Consider the following 22536-nt stretch of genomic DNA (forward strand, 5'->3'; position numbering starts at 1 on the left):
TGTTCCCATAAGTGTATTCGTCCTCTGAATACACTTTTTTATAAGAACCAGAAAATTTAGCTTCAGTCTGAATGTTCTTACCTTAAGGGAAGAAATCAACGCATATTACCTTATTTCCGAATTTTATGCAATTTTTCTTTTTAACATTCACTTTAGAGATCTTCAAAATAAAAATGCGTTAATTTACAAATTTTTTTTCCGCATTTTATTGAGGTCCTATTCGCAAAGTTTAATGTAACTTACTTTCGTAGTAATCGAAGCAAGCTACGCATGCGCCTGATAGCGCATGCTTGAAAAGAACTTCCCACCCATTTTTACTTACAATTCAATTCTATTCACGTACAGAATACCGAAGATGACTACACTCACTAAATTTTATTTCTCGAATAGCGTCTTAAGTCTTGAAGAGATTACGTAGACAATAAGGCTCTTATTTTCGGTTGAACAAAGTGAATAGGAAAATAAAGCTGCATTCACTTCTATGTATTTTTTTATATAACTGTCGAATGTTCATTCATTCTCTTATGTATGTCAAAAAATTATATAAAATTACATAAATGTGTTAACAACATGTATGACATAAGTGTTTATGCATTTTCCTCATGACATAAGCAAGGAGAAGACAAGCAGAAAAATTGCGCAGTCGGGTTAGAATACAATAGATCACCTTTGAAAGTGTGATCGATTTCAAAATGCGTGCTCTATTTTATCGTTTCCACATCAAATTATAGCCGCATTCGTACTTTATGTACTTTTTTACATAAAAGCCGAATGTTCATTCGTTCTCTTATGTTATGTCACAAAAATTCGCAACAATCAATTCTGCAATAAATTCTGCTTTAAAGTTGTATTTTTCCATGTTTTTTGTGCGGGCTTTTTTATATCAAGAAAATTTCAGTCTTGCTATTGTTCTTACAGTTGACTCTCTCTATCTCGACTACCCTCTATCTCGAACATCTCTCTATCTCGAACCAAAGTCTCGGTCCCTTGGACATTTGTGTAGGCTCTAAGCTATTTTCCTCTCTTTATCTCGAACCTCTCTAACTCGAATACCTCTCTATCTCAAACCAAAATCTCGGTCCCGTCTGACTGTTTCTCTCTCTATCTCGAACTTTTCCGGATTTAAGAACCTATTTACACTAAAAATCGAATTAAAATGTTCCATTTTCGAACGAAAATGTTTGACGTTCGAATTCTAAAGTCACTCACAAAACATTGTTTACAGTGTTTTGAACCAGAAACCTTCTTGAGGTGAAGATGTCGGCTTTAAAAAGAAAACTCAATAACGTTTCTTTAATTCAAAAATGTCAAATAATTCGGGAAATCGAGAAAGGAATGTCAAACAAGAAGGCAGCAGAAAAATACGGGATCCCCAAAAATACAATTTCAACTTGGATGAAAAAAAAACATAAGATCCTACAAAGCTTGGAAGAACAAAAAACCGCGTCTGGTTCGAAAAGGGTTTGAGGCTGTGATTATGAGCAGATAGACAAGGCTGTTTTCAAATGGTTTACTGTTCAAAGAAGCCAAAACATTCCGATCGATGGCAATTTGATAAAAGAAAAGGCACTCATCATTGATGAATTTCGGAAATCTCAGGACGACGAAGCTGAAGACGATGGCAGTGACATGGAGGATGATTCATTTGATATAGTTGTCGAAAAACCATCAAGATCAAAAGTCGAGTGTAGTATTGATCTTTTGAAAGATCTAACAATGTGTTGCGAAAAAGGCAATGAAATGCAAATGCTTATCTCCAAATTCGAAAAAATGTATAATGAAGACAGAGTGGCATCACTTAAACAAAAAGACATAACCGATTTCTTTAAATGAAGCTGTAAATTTATTTTATGTATTTATTTTAAAAGAAGTCTTGTGCATTGAATATTAACATTTTAACATCTCTCATTGACCTCTATCAACTCCCGATACACTGAAGGTTAAAAATACGTTTTTTACGAAAAAATCCAATTTTTGTCAATTTTTCTCTATCTCGAACTTTCTCTATCTCGAACAAATTTTCTGGTCCCTTGCGAGTTCGAGATAGAGAGAGTCAACTGTAGATTTAACCAAATAACGTTAGATCCGATGTTTGTCCTATGTCTGCTGTAAACATTAGTCAGGGAACTTTCACAAGTTAATATTACACGAATCATATAGAAATAGCCTTAATCATTACTTGTGCCGACGAACTTCGAAAATTGAAGTCTTGCGCCCACATATTCTGGCAAGGATTGTAGACGGTTTCTGTTTGGTACCGTTCGATAGCTTTTCTTTCTAAAAAATAGCACGTTTCATGACAACTTAGTTCTCAGAAGTTATGGCGATCCGGCAGTGGAGCAGTCTTTGACCGGACCTTCAATGGTTAAGGATTATTATTTCTCTTTTACACATCCAGTTTACAAATCCCGTCCGGAATTGTTTATAATTTTTTGTGTATAATGCTTTTTATGTGGCTGGAACAACTAGACACCTCTTGGGAGGTCTAAAAAAGGCTTTCCGCGAAAATTAATTTTGTCAATTTGCAAAAATTTATTAAAAGAATTTGACATTTTTAATTTATTTTACTTTCCAGATCCAAAAAAAGAAAGCGATCTCCTCTCGTACTCGCTGTGATGCACTATGGTTAGCTGCAGTCAGAAAATGTCATAGCTTCTCTTTGGTAACTGCAGGATACGCAAATTTAGAGTTATAAATTTTAAGTATGCGGGTGTTATTACTAGGGATAAAAAATTAGTAATTGTTATTAGTTACCATAAACGCACTAAAAAACACCCAGTCTCTAAAAAACGCTCCATTTTTCAGTTAAAAAGAGACATTTTCCTAATTTTAAAAATCTTTTGTGATAAATTTATGATATGTAAATCAAATATTTGAATTTGTCAGTCTCTTTATTAATAGCCGTATTGTTTTCAAAATGCACTAAGCACGAAGTAGCCGACCGCCGTGCTAAGAATGTACGAAATAGCGATTCCGGAAATATGTACGACGGACAATAATCTAAGGACTTGGATATATACGACGGGCGAACCTAAAAATCTGGAAAATTTAATATATGAAAAAAATCTGTTTAATAGCTTTGTCTCGTTTCTGGTCAATTATAGATCCCCAGTCATAATTAAACTTTGTCGGCTAAAAAATAAATTTATTAGTCTAGATATGTACAATACCTTATCGGCGAAAAAAACCCGGCGAAAAGTGACTACATCTGTGGTTCAGTGAATAAAATTTTCCCGACTAACTTAATCTCTGACTAAATTAATCCCCGACTAATAATTTTACCCAACTAACTTTAACCCGACAAAAAAAATCTGCCGAAAAATTTACTACCGGATTATTTTTCATCGGAATGTTCCAATTTTGTTCCTACTTAAGTCAAATCAACTAGTTTTTTATAATAGCTAATGAACTTTGACGATTACAGAAGAAGGAAAATAACAAGGAAGAAAATACAGAGCAGAGTTTTCTTTCTGAACATAATACGTCACTTTTTCTTTAAAAGATACTTAAAAAATTATGTAGTATTGGAGTGCAATATTTGCGATTTGAGGCCGTAGCAGAAGTAAGTTATGCAAATTTCTTTTTTTTTAAATCGATCTAGCAAAATTTTAAACCCTTGAAGCAATGTTGTCTAAAAATGAATTGTACTTAAAATTTGATCTTGATATCAAGCCTCTCAATTTTTTAGCAATTTTATTTAGGATTTTAGGAGTTTTTAAGGCTAAATATTGGAGGAATTTCAGGGTATTTTATGTTATATATTAGGAGGAATTTAGGAAAAAACGCGACTCTGAAGGTTAAAACAACGATAAATTATCATACAGGAAAAAGAATACGTACCTGTGCCAAGCACAAATTACGAAGGAATTTTTGACAATCATTTTCTACAATTTTTCGTTTCTTAAGTTCTTGGACTTCAAGTTCAAGTTTTCTTTTACAAGTACCTTAAACAAATAAGAAAGTGCGAGAATAAAAGCTTGGGGAATTAAAAAATGCGAAACTTATTAGAGCGAATTTGGGTAAAAATGGCAATTTTAAAAGGATTTAGGGAGTTGGCCTATTCTTTCCCTATTATAGGAATTTTAGGAGATGTTGGATGTCTGTGATATGTTTAACATAGTAGTGACTGTATAAATCATATTTAAAGAAATTTTAAATCTTGCCTTGTTATCCTTTTTTTGAATTTTACGAGAAAATTAATTAAAAGAGGTTTATATTTCCGTGTAACGCTCCCTTAGTTTAGTACGACGAAGATATCGTGATTTAAAATGTCGTTGTCATTTCCAGTGGCGTAATAGATATGGGAAATTGCCAGCAAGGGGTTGTCCAATTTCACCAAATTACTAGTAATATTGCCTCTTCGCGTTCATTTGTTATCTCGCAATTACAATCAAGAATAGCCCTTATCATGTTATATTTAGGACGAACTTGCTAGCCCTTCTCCAAAAGTGACTGGCACAATTTTATGTTGGAGGAGAATTGTATTTAAAGGAATTGAATGACGTCATTTGATCAAAAGCGACGTCATCATATATTTCCGAACCTGAAGGAAGGCTAAAACGGTGAAAAATAAATTTTGGGATAAGATAATAAAAAGCCGTGCAAACGATCTGGATGTGTGAAATTTCTTGATATAAAGGCTAAAATATCTACATTTATTTCTTTGCCTGACTAATGACTTTGGAATTGTTAGGATAATGATAAACAAAATTTTATCCATATTTTTTCGGCATTAACTATCAATGATAAAAAGTTACTAAGTTTCAATCCCCAAAACGATAATGATTAGAAGTTATGAAAAAATTAAAAAAATTCACATGGACTTTTTTGCCCCCACAGAATAGTGCTAATTTATTAAAAGTACAACCATAGTAAACAACGTAGAAACTGCCTCATGCGAAAGATTCAAAAGTGCAACGATTTTGAACCTTATTGGGCGTAAAGGTTAGTTGGTTAAAATTAATAGTCACTAATGTTAGATTTTTTGTTTACATTAATTTTTCCAATTTAATCTTACATTTCAATAAATAAAATTTTGGTACTGCTTTTTAAAAATCTTAGTACCGAAAGTGGAAACACACGGGTTTTTTTCTTATAAAAAACTACCATGTAAGAAACTGATTAGTTGTCTTTCAAAAAATTAAGAAACTTTTACTAGTAAAAATAAAACTTTTTAAGTTAGAGTCTTTTTCACCCATAACTACCAACAAGAAATTGGGCGAATATCGAGTTGATTATTCTGACGATGTTAACAGGAAACACATCATTTTAGATCATAATAGGCAAAAAGGCAATTTTTTATAGTAACATGACAAATCAGAATTTAAGAAACTTTTACTAGTTCGCCGTTAGGGAATGGAACTGGAAAAAATACTCATGCAATATTTTACTTGTAAGATGTAAAATTACCTTATTAGACTTATCCTTTGCATAACATGAAAGAAAAATGTTATTTGAAAGAAACTGTATGTAAGGGACTATTAAAAAGTTGCAAAAGGTTATGCGTTAAAATATAATTATTACACGGACGTAATGGGCAGTTTTAAGTTTCGTTAGGTATCGAACATGACTTGGTGTTAAGTATTTGCAACAACCTTGGTGCTACCGCTTTTAAAAAACTTAGCGGTCCCAGAAAACTGCCGAAAAGCGTAGTAGAAAAACCGCTTTTAAAAAACTTAGCGGTCCCAGAAAACTGCCGAAAAGCGTAGTAGAAAAATTAAACGTTATCCTACTAGTCATCATTTTGAATTAAAGCGGTCCCAGAAATGTTGCAAAAAATATGTAGCAAGCAAGCTCCAATTTTTAGGGTTAGGGAGTGGAGATGCGCTAAAGGTAATGCATATGCAATGTTCTACTTGTAAATTGTAAAATTACTTTGTTAGACAACTCACGCTTGGGTGGTACAGCATCTTTATATTGTTCTTTGTCATTTTTTGCATTTTCCTTCACATAAAAACAAAACATTATTTGCAAGGGACTATATATAACGGACTATTTTAAGGTAGGAGACAGTAATGCGTTGACAGATAATAATCACACGGACGTAGTTGGCAGTTTCGTGTTTCTTAAGATATCTTACGACAAGCATAACCAGGTGTTAAGTATTTGCGACAATCTTAGTAGCACAGTTTTAAAAAACTTAGCGGTCGCAGTAAACTGCCAAAAATGTAGTAGAAAAATGAAATGTTATCCTACTAGTCGTCATTTTGAATTAAAGCGGTCGCAGAAATGTTGCAAAAAAATCTATAGCAAGCACGCTCCAATTTTTAGAGAGTTAGGGAGTGGAGATGCGATAAAGGTAATTCATATGCAACGTTCTACTTATAAAATGTAAAACTACTTTGTTAGACAACTCACGCTTGAGTTGTACAGAGTCTTTGCACTGCTCTCCGTTATCCTTTGTATGTTCCTTAACAGGAAAACAAAATATTATTTGCAAGGAACTATATGTAATGGTTTATTTTAAGGTTGCATACGGTAATGCGTTGATAGATAATTATCATACAGACATAGCGGGCACTTTTGTGTTTCTTAAGGTATCGTACAAAAAGCATGACTTGTTGTTAAGTAGTTGCCACAACCTTATTGGTCCAAATTTGAATAACTTAGCGGTCCCAGAAAACTCCCGAAAAGCGTAGTAGAAAAATTAAACGTTATCCTACTAGTCATCATTTTGAATTAAAGCGGTCCCAGAAATGTTGCAAAAAATATGTAGCAAGCAAGCTCCAATTTTTAGAGTTAGGGAGTGGAAATGCGCTAATTGTAAAATTACTTTGTTAGACAACTCAGGCTTGAGTGGTACAGCATCTTTGTTCTTTGTTATCCTTTACATAAAAGAAAGACAAAATATTATTCGCAAAGAGCTATATATAACGGACTATTTTAAGTTTGCATGTAGTTATGCGTTGACAGATAATAATCACACGGACGTAGTTGGCAGTTTCGTGTTTCGTAAGATATGTTACGACAAGCAAAACTAGGTGTTAAGTATTTGTGACAATCTTAGTGGCACAGTTTTAAAAAACTTAGCGGTCCCAGAAAACTGGCCAAAAATGTAGTAGAAAAATTAAACTTTCTTATACTTGTCGTCATTTTAAAATGAAGCGGTCCCAGAAATGTCGCAAAGAATCTGTAGCAAGTAAGCTCCAATTTTTAGAGTTAAGGAAGGGAACTGGAAAAGAAGTACCAATGCAATATTCTGCTTGTAAAATGGAAAATTACTTTATTAGACAACCCAAACTTGAGTTGTATAGCACCTTTGCACTGTTCTTCCTTATTCTTTGTGTTTTCCTTAACATATAAACAATATATTATTCGCAAGGAACTATAATTAAACGGACTATTTCAAGGTTGCAGACGGTGATGCGTTGATAGATAAGTTTCACACGGACATAGTGGGCACTTTTGTGTTTCGTATGGTATCTTACAGCTAGCATGACTTGTTGTTAAGTATTTGCGACAACCTTAGTGGTACAGTTTTGAATAACTTAGCAGACCCAAAAAATCTGCTCACATATATCCTTATTTTTAGAAAAGTGTTGAAAATATGCGCACATCCATCAAGCATCATCTAAAATGTAGGCGTTTTTTTAAAAAAGTAGCTGTGCTGAATTTTTTGTTTTTTAAGTTGATTTTGTGTTGTTTTTTTTTGTCGAAAACTAATACAGAAACGGATCCAGAGTAAACGAATCCTGAAGTATGACCAATTAAAAAATGTCTGAAATTACACGTTTGTCTTTTATAACCAGCCGAGTTGCTAAGGGGTAGGGCTGAGATTTGTGTCAAAAACCGCTAAGCAACTGGCCAGGATAAAATTCAGGAAGGTTAGGCAAATGTATGTAACATTTGTATTTCGATTCGTAACTGTCGCCGCTGGTTATGCCGCTAGTGATTACCGTCGCCGCGAGTTATGCTGATAGTTATAACTGTTGTCGCTAGTTATGTCGCTAGTTATGTCGCTGCATTTTTCAATTCCATTCAGAAGGATTTAGGGATTTTTGGCCTTCTGCATTTATTTTTATTTAAGACGTTTATTCGAAGAATTACAGTAGTTATTACATTTCACCTCTCCGTTGCCTTTCGCTTGCTACCAATATTTTATCATTAGATTTAATTCCAGCCAAAAAATTGTAAACATCTGAGTCGCGAAAATTTACTGTCACAAAATGAAGTAAAAAGAATTAAAAAAAAAACCTTTACGCGAAAATTGGTCACTGGCCACCTAATCAGTAATTTAAAGTAAAAGTTTACGCTGGTAAGATTTTCTTTTTTTTTATATTTTAGTCATCAAGTATAACTTCAATTACCCAGAATTATTTGTGATCGAAAACGTTATGACTATTCCCCACGTTTTTTCTGTCAATAACATTCTGTTCTTTTTTTCTTAGGTGTGCAGCAATCAAATTGAGAGCTACATGGCACGCATTAATAAACAAAGAAGTCAATGTTAATGCAGAAATGTAAAAAAGTGTCGGTTTTAGCGAGAAGAAATTTGGAAAACAAGACAAGATTAAGTAATCACGAGATTATATTTTGCGAATTTCGTGACTTTTCCCAGTTTTCGCGAATTTAAATTCAGGAATGACAACAGGCACGGTTTGCGAAAATAGATATCCGCGAAATATTTACAAAAACTTCTACTATTCACGAAATTCGTAAAATTCGTGAAAGTCGGAAATAATTAATCATTTTTTCCTGGTGTCATTTTCGTAACACTACAGTCTACTCTCGTTGTACTTTGCCGTTTATAAATGGCTGAAAACTGCAAGACACAACAATATTCCTATCAGCTGTAGTATATTCAAAGAAAAAGCTCTAGAGTTTGCAAAATCATGAGATCTCAATGACTTTCATGTTTTGATGGACGGGTGAGTCAATGGAAAAAAACGATTCAATGTCAGTTTCAAAACTGTTCAGGTAACTAAATATATTTATATTACATATATAATTATTGTATATTTATAGAGACTTTTGAAGTTGTTCTTTCAAAACGTTTATAAAACTATCTTCAGCCGGAAAATGTAACTTACAAGGCACTTTCATTCCTTTTCCATCTCCTTAATTGATGGCTTTTCCAACAATTTCGACGGAGCAAGTATTTGAGTCACAGGCTCGAAGAAAGTAGAAAATCATTTTTGCAAATCTTCCTGTTTTTTCTTTTGGTAAATGTCCGACCAAACAGCCTTTTTCATTACTGAAACAGCAAATTTGTCTGTTTTGTTTTTTGGCTCCATAACCGCCTTCAACATTTCACTCTTCACTAGTGTCCAGAAATCTTTATATTCATGATATCCCATAACATAAGATGTGAATTCAAATGCTTTATGTAAAACTATTTGAAGCCCATTCTGTGTAATTTCCATATCCATTTGACCTTCTATATAATTATTTTCATAATAAAATGATTTTAAAAAGTTGAAATATACTTCAATCAAAACATTCGATTCGAATTTGAATTTTCGCCGCGTAGTTCTTATACTTTTGCACATAAAAAAACCGTGGCTTAATTTTTAGACCTTGTCAAAAGTGAAACTTTTCTTCGGTCCCTTGGAGGTTACACTTATCGAGAGTAGACTGTGTATATTATAAACTTCTTTTCTTTATGTAGAAGTGAGTCTTTGCGATATCACGAGAAAACACGTGAGGCGAAAATAAGTCTTCGCAAAATTTGCTCTCGTTAAAGAAGATCCTGCAAAAAATGAAAGGAAACTCCAGAATCTATCTTAAACAGCTAAGAAAATCTAAAGCAATCCGAATAAAATCCCAATCAGATGTATCATTAAGAAATCCTTTCCTAATACTGCTTTTGTCACAAATCAGAAATATTCGAAAAATTTTTTAGCAATAATATAATTTCCACCTGTTAAATAATTTGCTGGCCAATGGTGCAGTTAATACTGAACTTATGTTTACAGTGGAACCTCCTTATAGCGGACAACCTTTATCGGACACCTTTGTACAGACACTTTTTCCAAGAACGGATGAAATGACGGTCAAACTCTCGTAATAAAACATATATGTAGCGGCCAGTTTTTAGTGGACACCTCTCCCTAGCGGACGTTGTTTCAAGGTTCCAATATATATTACCCCCTAAAACTTACCTCTACACTACAATATACAATGGGTCATATAAAAAAATTCTTGTAAGATGTCTGTCTATATTTTCCTTAAAACAATATGTTACAATTTCAAAATATTAAATTGTCTGCGCAAAATCTCAAGTTGTGAGGTCTCGAGTCTGTTTTACTTTTTTGAATGAAAGACAGCATATTTACTATAAATATTGTCTTCAGGTTCCTTCTTCATCCAAAATCAGCCTCTTGACACACTTTAAGGTCGATCCCACTATACCCTAACACCCAAGGGAAAGCTTTTAAAACAATATAAGCCAATTTGGAAGGAACTTCTATACAGCGACCACATAGCGCACACCGAGTCTAAATAGCGGGCACCAATCAGTTTTTGTCCGCTAATTAGAGGTGTCAGCTATTTGAACAGTCATTTCCTGCCTACGAATTAGGTAACCAATAGTCAATTCAAGTTAATTAAGGGCGGAGAGAAAAAACTTAAAATAAAGTGGATGGAGGAGGATAATTGGGTAAGTAAAACATTTGTATTTTCTTCCCTGTCTGCTAAATATAGAGATTTTTCGGTAGCAAAGTTCATTTCGTGCAAAAGAGTACGGAATTAATTAATGTTTCCAAACTAACAACAAGAACGGATATTTGAAAACTTTTTTTTCGCATTTTACCTTTATTCCGGCTTGCAATTTTCATGTAAAATCAGTGTAAAATTAACTTAGGTTACTTGTTCGCAATCTTTTATTAAATGTGCTCATTTTGCGCAATTCTGAAGAACCTATTCACAAACTTAAGTCTTGCAATCTTTTTTTCTGCAAACAATTTCTTCACTTAAGGTACAGTGAAATCTCCCTAAAGCTCTATAAGACGGACAGTGAAAGCTAGAACGGATGGATCTTAAAGTGGAACTCAAGTTAAAAAAAACTGATTTTGAAAAAATCTCACAGTTGAAATTACGGACAAAAATATATTCAAAAAAACAAATATAAACTACCTTTATATCAATATTTATAAAATCCGTGTTCTCAAGAAATCTGTTGTGGTCACGTAAAATTGAAGAGGCTGGAAGCGAATAAAACATATGACATCATAACGTTCAGGAAAAACATAAACCGTGGAAGCGACTAAGTGAAAAGTTTGCGAAATTTTTTACTACCTTGTAATGAGTCACAATATACGATAGAAAATACTGAGCCATTATTCCTTAAAAAGTTGCTCATCTCCTTCGCAAGTAGCACAACACCACCAAAGGTGGTTTATTATAGCCTTAATCCAAGCTGATGGTTAATTTCTGGTTTTTCCTTTTCATGAATGCGCGAATTTGAATATGACGATCTGTTGCTACTAACTTAATTTTGACGTTTGCGTTTTCCAACTTTTGCAATAAGACACAGAGACCCGCCTTTTCCATGCGGCCAAGCATGGAAAAGGCGGGTAGGGCGAAGGAGCAAAATGCTGGAAGGACGACGCTGCACGATGAAATCGAAGCCGAGGCGCAAGAGGACTTTTACGATGCTGGAGACATACAAGACGAATACAGCGGAGTCGAAGACATCAAGCACATGTTCCCACAAGAGAAAAACCGATCCGAAGGCGTCGAAGACATTCAGCACATTTTTGACGAAAATGACACACAGAATGTTGGAAGACGGAAATCGTGTCAAGACATGGCGGTTCAACAAGAACCTTAATCAGCCACTGACGGAGGCCATCATGCGAAAAATTACGCCCTACATAGACATGAGAGTCAAGGTAGTCTACAGTTTTGCTTGCACCATCTACGAAGCAGGAGGTGGCACGGCTCCGTATCACAAGACCAAGGGAAGCGAAGGATCGCTTACGAGCCTAGCTGACATCGAAGCCTTTATCGAAAAATGCGAAATGCAGCGATTAGATCTAGGAGATCATGAGTTTTGGGGGAAGGCGTACCTGCCACCAGAAAGAACAATCGAGACCCCAGGATCGTACGAAGGGAAAATAGTCTTCCAGCATGTGCAGATCAAGATCATCTCCACAAGGGAGCCTTTGTTAGGCTGTGGACCTTTACCAGACTGGTTGCGAAAGAAGAGGTGCATCTACAGCTTTGACAAGGAGGATGAGAGAACCGACAATTTGTGTGTCTGGAGATGTCTTGCCGTACACTACCGTGAAGAAAGACAGCAGCGCGAGAAACGTGTCACGAGACCAGCTCTCGCACTAGCACGTGAGTACTACGAGAATCCCAAACTAAAGCGGGAAGAAGTACGTGCTACGAAGCTCGTTGACTTTGAGGGCATAGCGAAGCGTTTCAAGATTAACATCAGAGCTTTTGAGCCCCTATCAAACTCTGAAAAGGCACCCTGGAGACTCGTGTACGGTTAGAATCAATACAAAAAAGATTTAGACACGATAAACCTTGGTATGTTGGTTTTAACGCAACATTGGGAATGCGAAGCCTGCAAACAGCGATTCACCAGAGTTGAAAACCTAACAAGGCACAAAAAGAACGAGTGCGAGGGAAGAAAGCCGACTATCATCTGCAAAGGCGAGAAGGTCAAGCGCATGCCTAGCAAGTCAGAGAAGGTCTTTTGCGGTGAGGGCTTCAGCTATGACGCTTGTAAATGGCTCGAGCACATGTCGAGGGAAACTGGAAGACACATCCATCACGCACTCTGTGGGCATGGAGGAGAACGCGTGATTCGCTACGGGGAGAAAGAAAATGAGGTCTACCTTGTAGACGGCTATGAACCTCAGACCAGGACAGTCTATGAGTACCACGGCTGTAAGTGGCACGGATGCCCCTGCCAAGGAACAAACACGAATAAATATCGATATACGGCCACCAAGTCTAAGGAGGAAGGCATCCGAAAACTTGGCTACAAACTGACAGTGTGGGAGTGTGAGAGCCCACCCAAAGCTAAGAGGTACTTCAAGAAAAAATTTCGACCCTACCCTCACTACATCGTGTTTGATTTCGAGGCCCTCATGCTCCCTCTAAATCAGTGGCAAACATCCGATCTAACATACATCTCGGAGCATGTACCGGCCAGCGTCGCCATTCACGATAGTCTGAACTGGGATCCAACGTTCTTGGAGCACGATGATCCCAAGATCTTGGTTGAACGATTTGTGGAGCAGCTCGAAAAGAGACACGCCATCATCGTGAAAGAGGTGGAGAGAATGTACCCGAGACCTGATGATTTTGACATGCTTCCAGACAAGACTCAGAAGGCATGGAACGAGTGGGTAAACCAAGTGGCCGTGATCGGCTTCAACAGTGGCAAGTATGACCTGAACATGATCAAGCGGTACTTTGTCGATCAAATTGTCAGAGACGATAGCGAAAAGATCAACGTGGCTAAGAAAGACAACGACTACATGTTCCTCACGACCTCGAGGTTCAAATTTCTCGATATCAAAAATTTTCTCGCTCCTGGTCTGAGCTACGACCGATGGTGCAAGTCTCTGGATTGCAAGCTCGAAAAGCTGGTGTTCCCATACGAGTGGCTGACGAGCTATGACAAGCTAACCCACGTCGGACCCGTGGCGTACGAACACTTCTATAGCAGTCTTAGTGGGAAAAACGCCCTCTCTCTTGATGGGTACGAAACATTCCGTGCAGAGTTTTACAAGCGAGGCTGCGTCACCATGATGGACTGGTTGCGTGAGTACAATTTAGCCGATGTGGAACCCTTCATCGAAGCCGTGGACAAGACAAGGCTGCAGTACTACGACGACGAGATAGATATTTTAAAAGACGCGGTAAGCATTCCAGGTGTATCGATGCGCTACGTCTTGAACAAGTCTCTACGACTGAACCCAAAGCTAGAGCTCTACGCTCCAGGAGAGCCTTGCAAACACAAGTGTGAAAGCAAACCGTGCAAGGGAAAGAGTTGCAAGGCGTGCAAAAAGGTGCAAAAGGCTTGCACTGAGTGCACGAAGAATGAGGCGTATGAACTGCTTCAAACGGGCATGGTGGGAGGGCCTGCCATCGTGTTCTGTAGGTACCACGAGAGAGACGTGACGGGTATCAGATCTCACGTATACGAGGACGCTAAAATGTGCAAGACCATTCTAGGGTACGACGCGAACATGCTGTACCCGAGTACGTTGTTGAACTACTTTCCTTGTGGAAAGGAGAAGCTGATCAAGATCAACCCACCCACGGCTGAGCACAACATCAGACTGTTAACAGAAGGGGTGCAGAGCGGCAGCTGATTCGGTTTTGCGCCGGTCGACATCGAGGTCCCTCTGGAACTGCATGACAAATTTAGCGAGATGGCTCCGCTATTTGTGGTCAAGGAGATACCCGACGATCAAATCCCTGAGCACATGCACGAGTACCTAAAAGCAACAGGGCGCAAACGTATTTCAGGCACACGTAAGCTTCTAGGGTTGATGAAAGCTGAAAAGATCTTGTTGCTCACAACCTTGCTCGAGGAGTACCTTGACCAGGGCCTGAAGGTGACAGCGTTTCACCAGTTCATCAAGTACAAACAAGGTAAGCCATTTGCATGGTTTCCGGAAGAAATTGCCGATGCACGACGACAAGCCGATAAAGACCCAGACAAGCGTATTGCAGGAGATACAGCCAAACAGAAAGGGAACTCGTTCTATGTTGCGCATGCTTCAGTTCTATTACAATTTTTGGATAACTACGTGGATCGTCGAGATTTTGAATATATTTACATGGATACAGACAGCGCGTATTTTGCCATCTCTGGGGAAGCGTTACGTGATGTCGTTTGCCCTGAACTGCTTGACGAGTACGACAAAGACGTGAAAAACTGGCTCGTCACTGATAAGTACTCGAGTCGAACAGGAGGGATATTCAAACCGGAATTTATCGGTTTTAGAATGATCGCTGACACAACCAAGTGCTATTTCGTTGAAGGGAAAGAGGGCACAAAATTCTCGTGTAAAGGCATGTCGAAGAAGCATAACGCTATGACATGGGAGAGGTATAAGAACGCGTTGAATGGCTCTATTGACATGGCCAAAAACGTAGGTTTTCGGGTTCACAACCAGGGGATGGTTACGTACGAACAAAAGAAGCTGGGCCTCTCGGCTTTTTATAATAAGCGAAAGGTACTCGATGATGGCATCCACACAGTACCGCTAGAGTTGTAGGTCGCGTTATAAGCCTCACTGTAGCAATAATCCTTCCGTACGTCTTGATCGTGCTCTGCTTTTTGCGTTATAGAACGCTTCTAATAAAGATGAGTGAGATTACAGATATATTTGATGTTGCAGACACGGAAGCCTTTCAACATCGTAAAAAACCTATCGACAAACGTCAAGCCTTGAAGGATGCTATACGCAAAGGCAAACAACATCTCTTGCCGAAGAAATGTACTGAAAGCTTTACTGACAAGGCATCAGATGAGGTGATCGAAAAAGCGTATGCGGAATTCGTTCAACATGAAATTCACGAGAAAGGAGAAAAGACCGCCAAGGCACTCTCCCCACATGCGATTGACATGTACGCGAAGGCCATAGGTAATGTTGTTCAACTCGATAGTGCGGAGGGTCTGAAAAAAGACATCGAGGAAGACCCGATTATCAAGGACTCCATGGCAGATTTGGGGGGACTTGTGTACTCTGCCTTTGGAAAATTTCTAGCGCCAATATTGGTTGTTGCCCATACATTTAACCATGCCTGCCAGCATGTGTCCAAGACAGATAAAAAGCGAGATGATGAACAGCAAGAAGAAGATGGGGAGCAGTCAGATATTTAACAAAAAATTGAAAATGCAGTATTGGATGGTAGACGAAGACGAGTACCGAAATGTTCTAAATAAAACTGCAAGGCTAGCCGAACTCTCGCGAAAGCGAAAAAACCACGCATACGTAGAGGAATTTCTAAAAGGGTGGGAAGCCCTGTTCGCGTACGGAACCTACACATTCGAAGGGGAGGTAGACTCCAACTTTTCATCATCTGATGCCTGGAAGCTGATGCAGGATCCTGAAGACGCACATCTTGACGAAAAGACGAAAAGTTTCAAAAGGCAGATGATAAACTTTATGCGCGCTCTAAAATGGATGCAGTGCTGCGGACGTCTCACACCTGACAAAATCCAAACTATCCATGAAATCATGATGCGCGTGGAAAAACACAGGGGCGGCAAACCCGTGCTGACAGGGAAATACAGGACGACTAAGGCATTCGCTGGTTTTCACGAATTTGCCCCTGTTTCTGCAATCCCAAGGTTAGTGATAGACGCCCTGGATCGATACTACTTTACAGAGACTGACGATCTGATATGGAACGCGGTGAGGTTGTTTATGGACTTGATTAATACCCATCCATTCGAAGATGGGAACGGGAGGCTATGTAGGCTCGTTATTTCCCACGTACTTGTGGAGAGTGGAATGAGTCTCTTTCCGGTTTTGCTTAGCTCGTTCCACAAACGCGGCAGGCGCCATTACCTTCAGGCTGTTATAAGGTTTGAAAAGAGACCATCGTTATTTTACACGATGGTCTGTAGGTCTTTGGTGAAGGTATGGGATAATTTGGAGCAAAACTTGGCTCAACTAGAAAAGTCAAAAATTCACTGATTCGTCACTACAAGGAAATTTTGTAAGGCCCTTTACAAAATTTTTAGCCCAGGCGTGCCTTTGGTCGTTTAAAACGATGGCTTTTCCCTCGTTGTAGGTGGAGGATGAATCGTCCCCCATCTGGTCACCCCCTCTAGAGACCTCAGATAAAGTCTTTTTGTCTTCATCTTTTTCCAAGGTCTCACCTTACAAATAAATGAGTGAAGAGCAATCTAACCAAGTCATAACCAAGAAGAATGAGGGTCGTGTTGCTGCTGGCAAGAGACTTGCTGAATGGAATCGCAAGAACAAGGCTGACTTACAGAAGAACTTAGGCAAAAGTACTTCACAAGAGGGTCAGGAACTTGTCGCAAGTCCTCACAAGTTCCCGGACAGTGCATATCTCTATGTCGCTGGAGGTCTCGCTGCCGTACTTACCGCTTGCGTGGCAGTCTATTACATACGTGGCAGCGCAGAAAATAGTTCCAAGAAGCCTGCTGAAACCATCTCCGCAGGAGTACGTGCGTCTCAGCAGCACACGCGAGAGCCTTCGAAACCCCAAATTGACATTTTCAAAATGCGATAAACCTATAATAAATGAGCAGCAAAGAGTATCAGAAAGAAGTCGTCGATTCCTTGTGGGAATCTGTCAGACTAGTATCCTATACTATTGTCTTGGCGCTAGGCGCGAAAAAGGCTCTGGGAGTTTCTAGACCGGGGGCCAAGATGGACATGGAGGACGGCTTGAAGCTCGCTGGATATATGACAGGAGCGATATTATTCGACGATTACGCGATAAAACAAGGGTGGTATAAGCGTTCCATGATGCCTCCGAAGTAACTGTCTAACTCAGAATAAATATGACTCTAGACATTCTTTACTGGACCGACAAGCTGTGGCAAGACGCAGCGTGTCCTGGATTTGCTTGAGAACGAGTATAGGCAGCATTTCGACAACATTGTCATTCTTTGCCCTACACTACGCTGGAACAAGACCTATCTCGAGAGATCCTCGCTATGGAGGGATGACTACGTGGCTCTGATGGACCCCAAGGAGCAGCTGTTCGAGTGGATCAAAGAACTGTCGTCGAAGCTGGCGAAAGAAGAGACGCTGTTCATCGTTGACGATATGATAGCCGACGAGAGTCTGGATAAAAAGCGACAGCCCTTGCTTAAGCTTGCCGTCAGTGGTAGACATCGCAAACACAGTCTCTGGCTACTAACGCAGTCGTATACCGCCTTGCCGAAGAACCTCAGACGACAGAAGAAACAGTTGTTCATGTGGTACCCCCACGAACGATCAGACATTAAACTCGTCGACGAGGAAACAAACATGATCAGCGACTGGGAAAACATCAAGGCTCAGCTAGAAAAGTCCAAGCACGCTTGCTTGTACGTAAGACTGGAGCATCCTAAAAGTTACAAGATTGTTGGTTAGACTCTTGACATGTAAGAAAAGATAGATTATGAGAGCGTAATTAAAGCTGTGTATCAGGCTCTTTTGAGAGCCCATTCCAGACTAATAGATGCAGTGGATAATGACGATGACAGCAAACTGGTAAACACAACTCGGGATATTGAAGAGTTATGCAAAAAATATCCATGGCTTCCTCAGCTTAGTGTTGGTTATTGGACCTCGTAATTTTGTGACTTTTTTCGAATCACAAAATCCCTAGTTGAGCCTTGGCGTGTATAAGAAATATGTCTTCTCAACTTGACCTGTGCAACGCCGTGCCTGCTGGAGCGATCGAAACCTTGTATGACGAGCACTCGCAGCCACGCTTCAAGCGTGCTGATCTTGGTAGATTTTTAGGGATCCGTAACATTGCGACGACTTACAGAGACGTAAAAACAACGCCTCGTCGTGATATAAAAGGGTTGCTTTTAAAGCAAACCTTTTAAGAACCAAAACATGCTAATCCTCACGATATGTTTGTGACACTAAGTGGAGCTCTTGAGATTGCAGACCGTTGTAGAAAACCTAAAGCCATCGAGCTTACCAGGTGGCTAGCGCAAAAAGGTATAGAAAAGCTGCAAGATGAAGTACGAGGGCAGCGTCAAGCTATCGATGAAAAAGACGTAGCCATTGCGATCCTTGACGAAGATCTTGAAGAAAAAGATAGACAACTTGCGGTACAAGCGCAAATAATCACGGGGCTACGACAGCGACATGTTCCACGTGCGCAAGATCCTCGAAAAGACAACGCGATCATGATTTACCGCAAGCATACTGCACCAGACGATGATCAGTGCCATCGTCTTCCCTACTACTGTGCACGTGTTCAAAGACGGAAAATCTCCACCAAAAGGAGATGGCTTAGGGACAACTATCCAAACTGTGAAGAGATTGTGGTCATCGATAATCCTAACGGGATGCACGCGTTCAATCGATTCGAAGAAGAAGGACACATAGAACGGTATCAATGCCACTTTCGACTCATCGATCTTACTCGCGACGATTTGTATGACCTGGGAGTGCCTGCGCTCGAAGACTAGCGAGACTCAACTTTTTTGTAGCTTCATCGCCTAGCGGCTCAGCAAGAGCACGAGGCTACAAAAATATCGTCAGCTTACCACTCCTTGACATGCTCAGGAGGTACTTGAACATCCTCTGGGATTAGCATGAGCTCCTCTGCCACAAAACTACGTTCGGGCCCACCTGCAAGATAGTACAACAGACGGCTAGACGGGCTTCGCCCTTCCGCTGACACGGCCGCCTCGATGCGATCCAACCTATACAGCTTTTTGCTCCACCAAGCGTCCGTTGCACGTCTTTTAGCATCACCATGCTCTTCCCCCGGTTGTAGCAGGTACAAGTAAAGACCGTCCTCAGGTAACGGTTTTTCTTGCTCCAGGCGATCTTTCGTAAGTGGGACTTCCTCTAGCTTGATTGCCTTGTTGGGTTTCATACCGATCATGCCAGTTTTGGTATTGTTCATGCTTTTTACGATAGTGTACAGATGTTTCACCCATGTGGTACTAGTCTCATCAGTGACCAACTCTTGCGCGTCCTGGGACTTGAACAGTCTCTCAGCGAGCACCTTGTTATAAGACTCGACAAAGGCTGTGAACGTATGGTGGTACTTGGTAGTTGCGCGCTTAATCTCGACCCCTTTGCCCTCTAGCAGCTTCGTCACATCTGACTTGAACTCACTACCGTTGTCACACTGGAAGATCTTCGGATAGCGTAAAGGTCCTCCTTTACCTCCGGGCTTCGCGTAAATGTCCTTGATCATGTCAGCGACTTCGCTGGCTTTCTTAGTTCTCAATGGTCTAGCTACCTTGTAGCGCGAGGCTACATCGATCCCTGTGAGGATATATTTGTATTTCGAGCCATACAGGTGATCATGAGGCATGTAGAGCAAATTAAATTGGTGCATTTCATTAGGCCTTGTGATTGTAAAATGCGGGTAATCAATCCTTTTAGGTCCTCGAATATGTCTAAGCCATAAGAGTTGTCTAGACAGCCAGTGTACGACTTTCTTTTTAGGTAGTCCACTGTGCTCAGCGAGCAATTTAACAGCCTTGCGACTGATCCAGAGATTTTCAGGGGTATAGTAAATACTGCTCAATTTTTTCGCTTCTTCTGATATGTTTCGACATGTTTATTACATATCGAAAACATTTTACGCCCACCGTCTAGGCGAACTTGTACACTGCAAAACCAAGGAGGGCTAAGGATCCTACGATAAACGTCAGCTCGCCGTCTTGTTGCTGTTTGCTGGGCGTGTAGAAGTCGGATAACTTAGGAGCCTTCTCGATCGTTGCGATGTAATAGTCTCTCATAGCTTCATCGAGCTCCTTCAAGCTCTCTCCAGCTTGCCTTTTCAGCTCTCGTTGATGGTTATACCAATCGATCTTTGCCTGCCGATCTCTTACCCACTGTTGCTGAGCTGCTTGAAGTTGTTCAATCGCCTTGTCGTGCCTTTTACGCACGGCCTCACCATGGCCTGACAGCTTACTGAGCAAATAGTTGCTCCCCGAGAACGCGAAGGCATTGATTATAGCCCCACCCGCGAGTACTAATATGCTTGCCATCTTTATTTTAGGATTCTCGTTTAATATTCGACACTGTGAAAACACCCATCTAAGATGTTCAGCTGAGCATCTTGAAGTAGGAAAACGTAGCATTTAATATCCCCTGTTGTTCCGTCTGCTTTCTTGGTCATATGCAAGGTTATACCGTCTGACACTCTCTGTAATGGCCTTCCGGAACCGTGTAGACTATGATCAGGTGATGCTCGGAAATCAACAAACAGGGCGTATCTCTCTGTGAAGAACTGCCCAATCACCTTTGAATCGTGGCTACCGAATAAGTTTACGATCTGTTCGAGGTGATCTTTCGGGAGCATCGCGTGCGTGTAGAGCTCATTAGGCTCACCTTCGACAGTGATCGAGATTTTTTCGATCTTTGGGTTGTAGAAGACCTCGTTAGCACCCGAGTAAGCCTTTACTTTTCCAGGATCTACGAACAATAATAAGACGCCTTTTAAACTTTTTGCTGGAGTATCAATTTGCAAATTGTAGCTGGTATCAGCCTTTTTTATCGTGACAACTTTGCTACGGAGTACCCTTTCATAGGGTAGCGCCAAACGACTATACCGTGACATCATAGCGCTCGCGAGAGCCTCGTTATTAACCTTGTCAAACTCTAGTGCGATATTAGTGATCTTGTACGCACTGTCTGCGGGTTTAGCTGCCGTGCTTCCAACAGCTGGGGTACCGGCATCCTTTATAACGTCACCATATGATGCAAAATGGATCACAAACTGTAACCTATCGTGTAGCCCTGGCTGGTAGAACGGCAGATCCCTCGTGAGTTCGAACATTTTACCGATAGGGATGCAAAACGTGCTGCCATAAGCTGCGACGATCGCTTTTTCCTCATCCGTGCCTACATGATCAGTCGCTTTTACCTGTAGGGCGCGGATTGTACCGTCGTTGGGATTGATCCCCTCTAGGATCAGGTTGTTTTCCCGATCAAACTTGGGCAACCATAGGTCCTTGTAGGTAGCGAGCACCCTGTAGGCGCTAATATTTTGCACCTCGTTGTCCTTCAAAGTAATACGAAGATTTTGCACCAAGGATTTACCTATATTGCTGACGATAGTGCGCTTCGTGTTTGTTCCCGTAAGTTCCAGATAAAAAAGTAGTTTGATACTAGATGGAAAAATTACATCGTTCTGCCCCATGTTGGAGATGTCAACATACAAGTCCTCGTTCTGATTAATCATACTAGGCACATGACCTACTTTTACACGCTGCTTCTTCCCTTTCATAGCCATCATTGTTTTAATCTCCGCGTAGGGATCGAGCTTAGTTCCGAATATGTTACTCATGCTTTATTATTAGCTGATATTCGTTTCAAATAAATGCCAATTAATCCAATATACGAAGGAGACGACTTTACGCCAGAGGAAAAAATTTCAGACGAGGATTTCAGTACGCTCCAGCCTGATGCCAATTTAACGCCCGATCGCCTGGCGGCTCTGCAAGAGCATCACCAGCAAGATCAGGAACAATCCGGCTCAGCACGAGGCGACCTCACTGACACCACAACAAGGCAGAGGGAAGAGCTATTAAAATCAAAGGTCGACGATCTTTACAAACACCTTGGTGAGGAGCTAGGGCAGCCAATCGCGAGATTTTATAACGAGTTTGAGGTACAAGGAAACCAGCTTCTTTTCGATGGCATAGAGATCACGAAAAGGCATGGTGAATTAAGGAGCGTTGCCCAGATACAGAGGAGGTTAGGTACAAATCGCTTGCGAGCCATGGGGTTTACTGACTATACTACACCAAACAAAGGCAGTAAGGTAATGGCTCAGAAACTCCTTAACGAGATTGTTCACGTTGATCGCCTAGCGGCTCAGCAACAGAAGGCCGATGATATCGAAATGATGCCGCTGCTCGAGAACGTCCTTGATGAAACGGAGAGCCTG

At 40.0% G+C, this 22536-nt stretch overlaps 2 protein-coding genes across 2 annotated transcripts; one reads left to right on the plus strand and one right to left on the minus strand.

Annotated features, from left to right (window-relative positions):
• Positions 1 to 1073: 1073 nt before the first annotated feature.
• On the minus strand, positions 1074 to 22445 carry LOC130648967 (uncharacterized). Its single transcript, XM_057455123.1, has 2 exons — positions 3841 to 22445; positions 1074 to 2277 (listed from the first exon to the last, which is right to left on the minus strand). The coding sequence occupies exon 1, from the start codon at positions 21931 to 21933 to the stop codon at positions 20653 to 20655; it is 1281 nt and encodes a 426-aa protein (XP_057311106.1). The 5' UTR covers positions 21934 to 22445; the 3' UTR covers positions 1074 to 2277; positions 3841 to 20652.
• LOC130648516 (protein adenylyltransferase fic-1-like) lies at positions 15810 to 16812 on the plus strand. Its single transcript, XM_057454569.1, has 2 exons — positions 15810 to 16559; positions 16714 to 16812. Exons 1-2 carry the CDS (start codon positions 15810 to 15812, stop codon positions 16810 to 16812), a joined length of 849 nt encoding a protein of 282 aa, XP_057310552.1.
• Positions 22446 to 22536: the final 91 nt, after the last annotated feature.

Source organism: Hydractinia symbiolongicarpus, chromosome 7, assembly GCF_029227915.1.
Source record: "Hydractinia symbiolongicarpus strain clone_291-10 chromosome 7, HSymV2.1, whole genome shotgun sequence".
NCBI classification, from domain to species: domain Eukaryota; kingdom Metazoa; phylum Cnidaria; class Hydrozoa; order Anthoathecata; family Hydractiniidae; genus Hydractinia; species Hydractinia symbiolongicarpus.

What these genes read in the sequence shown, in the direction of transcription:
- LOC130648516 (XM_057454569.1), top strand. Translation starts at nt 15,810, where the DNA reads ATGCAGTATTGGATGGTAGACGAAGACGAGTACCGAAATGTTCTAAAT. An exon ending in TCTGTAGGTCTTTGGTGAAG is followed by an intron (nt 16,560 to 16,713) that starts GTATGGGATAAT and finishes CCCTCGTTGTAG; the next exon opens with GTGGAGGATGAATCGTCCCC.
- LOC130648967 (XM_057455123.1), bottom strand. Translation starts at nt 21,933, where the DNA reads ATGAGTAACATATTCGGAACTAAGCTCGATCCCTACGCGGAGATTAAA.